The sequence below is a fragment of the Balearica regulorum genome, chromosome 5 (assembly GCF_011004875.1).
Source record: "Balearica regulorum gibbericeps isolate bBalReg1 chromosome 5, bBalReg1.pri, whole genome shotgun sequence".
Taxonomy (NCBI): Eukaryota; Metazoa; Chordata; class Aves; order Gruiformes; family Gruidae; genus Balearica; species Balearica regulorum.
The window spans coordinates 18421099-18432390 of record NC_046188.1 but is presented as its reverse complement, the minus strand read 5'-3'; the positions used below and the strand labels follow the sequence as shown (position 1 = coordinate 18432390).

Genomic DNA, 11292 nt, shown 5'->3' with positions numbered 1-11292 from the left:
TCCACTTTCAATGAAATTCAGTTTCTACAGAAACATCACTGTAAGCAGATTTTTATCTATTTTAAAAATAGATAAAAAAAATAAGTGTAACCTTTTGTTAGATAAATGGTACCATCACAACGCTGAAATAACTAAAACAGCTTTGAAGACCAGTTGCTTCTGCTGAACGCAACGGGAGTTTTGTGAGAACGCAACGGAGAGTGTGAGAGACGACGGCCTGTCCCTCAGTGCAAGCTAGAGCGAAGAATGTAAATCTGCTGGAGCAGTGTTTGTGGAACATGGTCCTGATTTTAGTGATGGCTTTTTCCATGCACCAAGCATGAGATCATGTACAGGGCTGTATTTACATGGTGATGTAATTTTACAGCAGAAGCTGGAAAAACAAGGAGGGTATATCCTGTCCAGCATGATTTATGCCAAGCTTTCCACAGCTAGGCAGCCTCCTTCCCATGTCATACATATGTTGGCGGGATGAAAGTAAGAAGTGGGACAACCCTGCCCCCAGTTTCTAGACAACCTTATGCTCTGGCTGTAAAATCAACTCAGAACTCAAAAAGCAACCTCCGTCAGACAGTTTTCAAGTCAAACAGCATATGTGCTTAATTGAATGCTTACAAAATTACCTTTTGTTTTATACAAATGTCCTGCCAACAGAAGAACAAACCAGAGATGTCTAATTGATTTAGCAATATGGCACTATTTATGTCGTGATCACAAAAGATCAGATACTCAAATACAATTACTTTTCCAAGTAATGTTTTATAATATGGTTTACAAACTGTTACACCCACTCATCTTTTGAGGTAAAATCGTACATTTTTTCTCCTTAAAAGGAATGCTATGCTATTGAGATGTAAAGACTCAAAAAATAAATTTGTTGGCCTCGTTTACATACAGAATGCTAGTAGTCATAAATAAACAAACTTAAACCAGAATTGTTTGATTAAACAGTGAAATTATATACACACATTCTGGCAAATCTGATTAAGTTTAGTCTGTGGTCGGTTTCTTGCTAAGCAGGGACAGATCTCTGTATGAATAACATTTAATGTAAGATCAACTGTTGTACCCGTTCACCTACATCCATTTTGGAGTTGATTGAAATAAAACTGGTGCAGCTTCTGAACCTCTGCTGCTTTCATCAAAATTGTTATAAGTTAGGAAGCTGAGTGAGTCACTAACTAGAAGCAACAGCAAATCCAACTATAAACCATGTGTGCCTTATATCTACAAATTAAGTGAACTGACAAAACAGCTTTCATAACAGTATTTTCAATGACAGTAAACTTGGATGTAACAATCAAAATACCGGCTGAACATGCATTAAAGGAACAATGTACAGCTGTCACCATTAGACGAGTGCTCTGAGACACACCTTTTTTCCTTCTTCTTGCATGCATCCTGGAGTACATAAAGTTCCTTGCTAATTTATATTGTGCATTGGTCTTCAAATGATGCATCACTTTCCTGTTCTGGAAAACTGCCTTAGTCTCAAATAAGCCAGGAGCTGAATTTGGAGGAGCCAAAGTCTCGCATGCATTTATCGTGAAGCAGTCACTAAGCAGTAAAGCAAAATATTCTGCACTGAAAAGGCAAGACATCTCAGGTGATTTCTAGCTGGCCTTTTAAAACATTCAATTTGAAATAACACCTGTTGGAATGCCCCGTTTTAGAACAAGTTGTACGCTGAGACTGGTGCTAGGAACACGCATGTATCCCCTTGTGTTTTTTCTTCAGGACTGCAGTCTAACATAACAACCATGCTGATAAGCTCTGGACCCAATGAATCATCAATGAAAAGTGCTTTATGTGACAGCTAGTAAGTCTAACTGGTTCATTCTACTACACCGCAAGTTATCTTCTATCTTTCACACTGCTGTTCAAGAGTCAGTGGGCATGTATGCACCCCAGGGTCTTCTCAACATGCACTTGGAAGAAAGTAATCTACAGACTTCTCCTTCCAGCAATTTTCCACTCCTATACATCCTCTGCAACACCTCTTGTACAGATAACCTCACATAATTAACTCACTGGCAGCCCCTGTCCTCCAAGAGTTTCATTTTCCAACCCACTGTAAACAATCCTCTGGACAAGCCCTTTACCTGGCAGGCATCCTCCGAAGCACCAAAACAGGCATTATTATGAGGACTGGACTGTTATTTCAGGTGATTTCAGTTGTTCAAAGCACAGCTTTGGTCTACTTGCAAGGTAAATGCCGATGCGACGAAGAGGAACCTTTTGGTTCTTGAGCTGGGCAGGTCCCTCTCCATCCCTAGATGATTTTCCTCAGTAGTGAAAGTAGAGAATTTCTGGTTTCCTCCCAAGTAATTAGGACACAAGTAGGACACAACAGTTTAAAAAAAGAAAAAAAAAGTTTCTCTTCCTCAACATCTTATTGCAGCCAAGTATTGCCTGTTTTCCTCTACCCCCATCCATACAAGAAGGCTGGAGTGCAGAGACATGGACATCCCAATGCTCCACTGCTGTGCTCTCACTAATGGAGTGTGCATTGAGTCTGCTGAGACGAGTAACAAGCAGAGCCAAATTTTGTGTGGCAGGACAAATAAAGGACTTTCTGCTTTCTAAACCTGAAATACAATCAGTTTCCTCAAGTACACTGTAGTGCTCTGGACAAACTGAAGAACAAATCTGGGCAACAAACAACTTAAATGTTCCAATTTTGTAGAAAAAAAGCACAGTGTCTTCAGCCAACTATTAAGAATTCATTAAATTCTTACATGAATGCACACACAAATGCAGAAAACCCACAGCCTGGAAACGAGCACAGGATGAAGCAGTACCTCAGAGTACGTTCTTCAGAGCGCAGCCATACCTGTGCACATCTTTCAAAGAGAGGCCTTATAGATCTGAACGCATAGCAGTCATCTCCCCTACATGCAACACCACATGAAATACGGTACTTTAGTTGGCATTTTCTCAGATAAAAAGGTAGGACGTGAACTTCAGTTTGAGATGCTGGTAAATACTGGTATAAACAATTGGGAAAAAAAGGAATATTTTCTGTTCATAACTTTTATTATAAACACATAGATTAAATATTAACATAGGAAAAAGGAGACATTACTAGTTAGGTCTTTAAAGGGCTAGGTATCCTACAACAGCCCCAAAAGTCCATTTTACACAGTATTCACTGAGTTGACAATCTCTGTAGAACCACTGCTGCGGTAATCAAAGCCCCCAAAAGACTGGGATATTCCGTGTCCTCTCTTTCAAATAGAGCAGCATGCTGCATAAGGACACAGTTAGTTTGCACTTTTGTTTACTGCAGTTCAGCCATAATGAATAAAAGAGATCCACGTATTCAAGGAAAGATACTCCAAGACTATCAACTTGGTCCAGTTCCTTTGTTCATTTTACCCGACACACCAGGCTCATCCCAAGTGTGGTAACTGGCTGGAAGTTAATGCTGTCGGTCAAGATCCACTGGGTCTACTAGGAGCTTTGCAAACAGTGCCTGTAAGAGTTAGAACTGATGTTTGTTCTTCAAGTAACATGCAAAAACTTTTTCAGTTAATTTATAAAACCTGGTCAAAAAGCGGAGCATGTAAGAGCCGGGGAAAATCCTTTTGTTCCCCCATTTTCAAAATACTGAATTTCAACAACAAAAATCCGGATGGTTGCAGTTTTAAAAGCTTCAATTAACAGCTGATTTAAAAAAAAAAAATCTAAGAGATTCCATATTTTCTTGACCCTTACTCAAAGTCAAAAAAGTTAAAATAAAGATGCTCCAAGCTCAATGCTTAAATACGACGTGCTTTCCTGTTACAGTGTTTTCTCTGCTCCCCACCATTCCTTTGCCTTCCAGCAGCGAGTGCTCTCACTGCCACTCCAGTTCATGTCCGATGTTTGAACAGGAGCCAAGTTACAAAAAAGATACAATTATTCAGCATCTATACGAGCATATTTGTACAGTCCAGAGAGCCAACAGTAAATGTGTAAGCAGCGGATTTAATGGAATATACATATATTTGAAATCCAGTAGTTAAAGTAGTGTAAAGAGATCTGTGCTTTTAGATGTATATATTATCAGTTATATACATGGTGTTTTCCTGCCTTAAAAATAACTATGAATAAACCCCTGAAAATATGGGGACTAAGAGAAAAAATAAGCTTAGGCTTTTGTAGGAAAAATAGAATTTGCAATAAAAATATGGTAATTTCTTCTTGCTAGAAACAAGTAACAAAAATATACTCCCACACATAATTTTTCAGCATCCTAGCCATGTAACAAATACTTCTGCAGTACTAGCCCATCTTTTAAACAAAGTCTGAGTCCCTTACTGTGCTGCATTTTAATTAGTATCAGAAAGCACTTAGGTCAGTAAATATTTGCTTACTCCTTCGTACACGCTAGTCTGGCTTTTAGCAATGTAAGCAAATGCTAGAACACAGTTGATTAGATAAGTGGTTTACGTATAAGAATGCTATATAAGAAAGTAATTTATCTAAAAATACTGGCTCCGATCGTAGGCAGGGCCATTGCCTATTTGTATTATTCCATTGATTCCAACCAGAATTCACCCAAATGGAGTGAGTCTGGAGGGCCCCACTTTCAAATATCACAGCTAGTCAGAGAAACTCTTACTTTTCAATCTCTCTGCTTAGAGAGAAGGATGGGGGAAACCCCAAGCTACAGGCATGTCAGGGCACCGAATAGCCCTTTATCAAAGATGGAGATTAGAAAAGCCTTTGGGTACTGCCTTATTGCGTAGTTCCCTTTATGTCTCCTCCTGCAGCCACAGCTTTCCCACTTGCTGAGGCACACATTACTCTGATCAAATGGTGTCAACCAGGGCTACAATCCCAGAGGCTCAGAGGTACCTAGGATCAAGTCATTGACCAGACCAATTTCCGTGGACTTTGGAGTCTACCAAAGACAAGATTGCAGATGAGGATGACATCAGCGACTAGTGAAGAAGATGGTGATTCAAGCTGCTGCTCTCCAAGATTGGATTTCTGTGCTTTTATGGAGCCTGAAAGGGGCAAAAATATATTTTTCAAGGTGGATTTTTTTAAAATCAAATGAGCACTTTCCCCAGTTCCTAAGTCATCCTCTTAGTAATATTTAGCCAGTATTTTTCTTTGTGAAATGCTGAATTTTCCCATGGAGGTGTGATGCAGTGGAGACCTTCTGAAGAACTTGTGTAGACAGTATTTGTCTTTTTATTTATACTATTTTAAACAGTGTAGGAATATCTTTGTAGAAAAATTAGTCCTGAGTTTCATCTCCAGTCTTCAAGATGGACCAATGCTGTACCATTTAACAACAACTTTTTCAGGGTTGGCAATAGTGTCTTGCCACTGCTCTACTGCTTCACTGTTACTGCTATCAGAACTTATCCAGATCTGCAGAAGAAACAGAAAAAAAAATAAATAGTTTACCTGCTATAACACATAGGCTCAGCCTTTATTAGTTCCACATAAATACCATGGAAGCGTAGAATGAGATACAACATGTAGACTGCGACCAAAGCATCATAGCAACAAATACAGTTCTGTTGGGACTAACATATTTTGGCTTTCAGCTGGGAACACGGGGAGTCTGGGTTTAAATTTAGCCTCTAAATAAATAGAGAACTCGCTACATACTCGTGTTTCTCTACTTAATAAGACGTTTCAAGTCAAGCATTCCTTGCTCCATTCAAATGCATGTGCTGGGGTCAAGGGCACATCAGGGCCAGTGATAGCTCTATGCATTCAAACTCCAGTTGGCTGCAAGCCACCTGGCATCCCGAGCTAGCTGTCCAGCATTTTCACGAGCATTTAAAATCGCATACTCCAACAGACAGGGCCAAACCTGCATTCCAGAGAGGTTAGTAACATGCCCATACCAGGCAGTGAGAGTCCGATTCTTCTCAGTATTCAATTAATGGACAGTGGTCATTAAATGTGGAAATGAGGTACAAGTAGGAAGTTTTCCTCCTGAACATTATCACCAGCTTCCATCTCCAAAAGGATTCTGCTTATGTAAGTAGGTATCGTTATTTACGGGACTCTATTTCCTCAAGTCTTCCAAGAATGAGTCCTTTTAAGACTTCTCAGAAACCTTCACCATGAAGTACATTTAGCCTATACTGCTGAGGCATGAGTCCTCAAGAAGTGAGAATAATGCCTTCCAGAATACCACAGACAGCTGATGTTTCATCCACTGAGATTCATTATACATCTTGCTTATGATTAAAGACATGCCTGTAAAAGCAGCCTAATCTAAGTATTGTCTGCTTAGAACAGCATCCAATTAGACATCATTCTCTGAAGAACAAAGTTAATAGATCCAGCTATATTCATCTTTTTCCAGCTACCCAGCCAATTGCTCCAAGTACATTTTTCCCTGAGCCATATTTTATGTCTTCATGTGTTATGTGGCAATGTCTGCCTGCATGAGCTGAAACAACCTTTTCCAAATAACCTCTGACAAGCAGAAGTAGCTCATTTCCTCCCCTAAAAATAAGATCCATGGTTAAATGAAACTCGTCAAATTGAGATGACCTCACATATTGCTAAGTGACTGCAAAATCATACCCAGTTATTTTTGTCCCAAGGTAGCACAACTAAACAGAAAAATTTTTTTGTTTTGTTTTCCTGTTCCAAATCCAATTCCACCAACAGGAATCACAGAAAGATGGAATACATGTGACATGAAGCTCCATAAAATGGAGGAAGGTCACGTAACCCTCGCTGGTACATCATTTCTATAGCACATCAGCATCTTCTATAACTGCCCATCTTCAGCAGGCACAAGAAACATCACAGAACAGAACAGTACCATTTTCTGTACCTAAGGATACCTCAGTCCTTCATCTGACAAGGGACATTACAGTTGGGGTCTCAAAATCAATTCCATGTTATTCATGGGGGTGCTGGTAGATAAGAAGCTCAACGTGATCCAGCAATGTGCACTCACAGCCCAGAAAGTCAACTGCATCCTGGGCTGCATCAAAAGAAGTGTAACCAGCCAGTCAAGGGAGGTGATCCCTCCCCTTTACTCCACTCTTCTGAGACCCCCCTGGAGTACTGTGTCAAGCTCTGGGGTCCTTAGTACAAGAAAGACACGGACCTGTTGGGAGCGAGTCCAGAGGAGGGCCATGAAGATAATCAGAGGGCTCAAGCACCTCTCCTGTGAGGACAGTCTGAGAGAGTTGGGGTTGTTCAGCCTGGAGAAGAGAAGGCTCCAGGGAGACCTTATAGCAGCCTGCCAGTACCTGGAAGGGGGCCTACAAGAAATCTGGAGAGGGACTATTTACAAGGGCATGGAGCAGTAGGATGAGAGATAATGGCCTTAAGCTGAAGGAGAGTAGATACAGACTAGATATAAGAAAAAAAGAATTATGATGAGGGTGGTGAGGCACTGGAAACAGGTTGCCCAGAGAAGCTGTCAATGCCCCCTCCCTGGAAGTGTTCAAGGCCAGGTTGGATGGGGCTTTGGACAACATGGTCTAGTGGAGGGTATCCCTGCCCATGGCCGGGGGGGGTGGAACTAGATGATCTCTAAGGTCCCTTCCAACCCAAAATATTCTATGATTTATGCATATATTAAAATTCTGCTACTAACTGCAGCTGTGTCAGGGAAAGCACTGAGCACTAAGAACAGCTATGGCTCACTATACCATGAAGAACAGGAGAGAAAGGGGACAGGATGATGGTAAGTTAGAACAACCAGGGGAAGAGGACAGAGCAAATAAAGACACGAGACTACCAAGTTTTATGGTGGTTAAATAAATACGATCACACAAATGCTTTCAAAGAGATACTACTGAACTACCAACTCTAAAAAAAAGAGAAAAAAAAGCACTCAGCAAAAAAATAATTTTGTGTTTGTTCACCTATGTTATCACTTGATCATTCATATTGAGAATATTGTGCTGATTTCAGCATTGCTTTACGCAGGAAAGGCAGTCTGATATTGTAGCTGTTGATATTTCCTTTTACACACACCTGTTTATAAGTGTACTGGTATGGTGAGCCAACACACCCCCTTTCTGTACAGTACACTGTAGGTTGTGGAGCTCCTGCAAGTGCTATGTTTGCTTTCTTCAAAGAGCCTAGAGGCAAGGAGGGGATCATATGTCTGTCTGTAGGAAGGAATCTTTCACATAGCAATACTCCACACAAAAATGACTTAAGAACTTCTTTTCAAAAGCAAAATCAAATGTCAACTCTCATTCTGATATTAGTGCATGCTTAAGAGCCCAATACTGTTTTTTCTTGGGTTACATCCAGAAGAGTTTATTAGCATTTACGATTTGCTATATGCGACCTTATTTAAAGTATTTTAAAACTCATACCAAGAAACCTGTGGAACTGGATTTTAAGTACATGATATTATGCTAGTTAGCAGAAACCAACCTGTCCTAGGAAGTGTTTTCTTCTCACTGAACTTCTGCTGTAGAGCTTGATGAGAAAGCTAATTCCTTGTTCAGCTTGGCTAACTGGAAAAATCATCATTTCTCCCCACTTCACTTGGCCATTAGTGGACTTCAGAAGACGAGTCTTCTTCTTATAGATGAGCCCTTCTGTACTAAACATTCCAACTTTCACAAAGAAATCTAGCACAAAAGGGAGGGAAAAAACATAGCACACAAAGGGTTACTCACAAACACACCCAATAAGGAACTGACAAGATCCACATGTATGGTTCAAATTGCAACAATTTCCCAAAAGTCTGGCCAAAAGAACTGTACAATAGCTTTCCTGACTAGTCACACAAACAGAGTATGTTCAATAATATTGAATTGATTAACACAGTATCCAAACAGCAAGTGCAAGCTAATGCTCTTGTATGTCAGGATTAATAGTGGGATAAAAGTCTTCCAAAATACATAAACACGTAGCTTCAAACCAAACAAAAAGTAATCAAGTAAGACATCTGTGGAAACAAGCCTTGGCAATGGAAATCTACTGCACAATATGTTAGTCTGAGGTTTGTAAGGAATGTTATGAATTGCCAACCCATTTGAGCAGCAATTTACCTGTTACAAATGCTTTTAGACAGGAGATGTGAGACAGCTGATGTAACTTACTTGAAGACAGCGGTGTAGATGAAACTGGAAGGTTTTGGGCTTCAAGAATCTGTAACTGAATCCTCCTGTTTATTGCTTGAAAACAAGTTCCTACTTGAAGTTCTGCGCGGCACACCTACAAGCAGAAGAATGTTGTCATAACATCTGGATTAAGTTGCTTATAAACTCAGGAAACACAGGAATTCTGTCATATGTTGGGCTCCCGCATTTCTCTCTGGGATTTCCTGGACAGAAACATAAGCATGTGTTATATACACAACCTGCAGATGCACAGTAAAAGCATCTCGCACTTGTTGTAGCAGCAGTACGTGTGCTCTGCTGATGGACTGCTTATGTGCAGCGCACATATGGCCCTCGTGGGCTGCAGCCAGAGATACTGGACAAATAAACGAGTCCTCAGTTTTCACCTGGGAAAGAGTCCTCAAGGATAAGAGCAGACACATACAGGGAAAACCAGACATGCAGTTGTAGCTCTACTAATCCTGGGTGTAGAAGCGAGAGACCAGGTATGCTCCACAAACACAAAAACCTTTGGAGTTCTCTTCCCACACTTCTGAATTTTGCAGTATGGAGATATAAGCAATGCTTTCCATAGATACACGGCCCCATCACTTAACGTCATGAATATTTAGGGTGACTGCGTGCTGTGGAGTTTCCTATTTAATGGAAGTACTTGTGTTTTACACGCCTAACACATACACACCATCCCACACTCTGAACATACCAAGATCTCCAGTCTGAATTTTTTTTTTTAGAGTTTTTGCTAGCGACAAAGCTGCACTGACACATCCTCGTTACTCTCCTATCAGACACTAACGTACTCTGAACACTGTGACAATAGCACAAGGCGGCCAGTGGGGACTCAGCTTTCCTGACAGTCTCCATTTCAAAGGACTTTGCTAGTCCTGGCTCCCTTCAAGTTTTAATGCACTTCAGCGAAGCAAAACGCACCAAGTGAGAGAGCAACAAGTCACATAAAGAGAGGTCAGACTCCAGTTCATTGAAGAGACCCAAATTCTCTTTGCAGCTCAGCCACCAAATTTTTGTGTAACCCTGAGAGGAAGCCACTTACTCAACTCTGAGCTTTGGCTCTGTGTTGGCAAGTAAGGCTAGTTTGCTGCCTCACAGGGTGGTACGGGGATGAATTCCAGCAGTGTCTGGAGGGCTCTCGGATATAATGGTGAGGAAAGCCAACAGAGAGAGAAATTATGAGATGATTCACGAATTTACATTGGGATAAAGCAGTTTCTAAACCAGCTTCCTCTTTCACTTAATCTTATTGCTTTTGAAGCAAAATGGTTATTCTTGTTAGAATTAAAAATGTCAAGTGTAACTTAGGTTAGAAATAGTATCACTCATGTTACTTAGACATGCTTAGATAAAATTTGCTTTTGAATTGCTAATTCAAGTTTAATTTGTTGAAAATACAAATCTCTAGACACAATCTGTAAAAGAAACAAACAAAATGAGGGTAGGGGGAAAGGAAATCCTGCTGTGAAAACCACCTGCTTCTTATTACACTAATGGCAATGAACTGTCTGAATTATTACTTCACAGCATGCAGTCTGAACATTAAATATATAGCTATCTCCACAGTTTCAAGCCACTGAAGATCTTAGCACTTTTCTTCCATAACAAAAGCAGATTCCATTTACTCTGAGCTCTTGCTGTGAGTCCTGAGGAACTTCTGATGCTTTTTTGGTTGGAAAAGGCAATTACCCAGTGTCTTTTGCTGAACGTTTCCCCAGAATGCCCCTCCCTCAAGCTGTGGGCCATGATGTGGAAGAGCTTGCTCTAGCTTTTTCCCAGAAACAGCTGCAGTTTATGACCAGAACAGCTTTGTGCAGAGTTCAAAAGTCTGCATTTTTTCCCCCATCAAAATGCCTCTCCCCAAGAAAGTGGGGAAAAAAAAAAAAAAAAGAAAAAGAAAAATCCTGTTTGTTGTTAACACTGAATTAGTACTGAATTATTTTACTTTCATTTCCAGCAACTCCTTCTAGGTGATAAAACAATGTATGCAGTACTGGCACTTACAGGTGCTTTGGAAGGAGGAGATATATCCAGCCAGTGACTTGACTCCTCCGAGCTGAGCTCCCGCAGTGCCAAGGAGCACTCTCCAATTGTTTTTTTCCTGGGAGTCTGTGTCTGGATTTTAAATACCAATCTGACAGCCTGAAGGCTTTGTAGTTTAATAGCAAATACAAAAGTTTCCATAAATTCAATATCCTAGAAAGAAAAACAGAAGGGTAAT

The 11292-nt window shown here is 40.4% G+C and overlaps 1 protein-coding gene across 9 annotated transcripts in view; it reads right to left on the bottom strand.

Moving 5' to 3' along the window:
• Window positions 1-574: 574 nt before the first annotated feature.
• The window catches only part of TC2N (tandem C2 domains, nuclear), a 36161-nt gene continuing 25443 nt past the window's right edge, over window positions 575-11292 (bottom strand). For 7 of the 9 annotated variants that reach the window (XM_075753682.1, XM_075753685.1, XM_075753680.1 and 4 more), the window contains 4 exons: window positions 11076-11267; window positions 9042-9156; window positions 8368-8567; window positions 3013-5367 (listed from right to left, as the gene is read on the bottom strand). In XM_075753682.1, coding sequence (XP_075609797.1) covers window positions 5257-5367; window positions 8368-8567; window positions 9042-9156; window positions 11076-11267 — 618 coding nt within the window. In that variant the 3' untranslated portion in view covers window positions 3013-5256. Of the gene's footprint in view, window positions 5368-8367; window positions 8568-9041; window positions 9157-11075; window positions 11268-11292 lie in introns of all 9 variants that reach the window. The other 2 variants (XM_075753686.1, XM_075753679.1) reach the window with 2 other exon arrangements.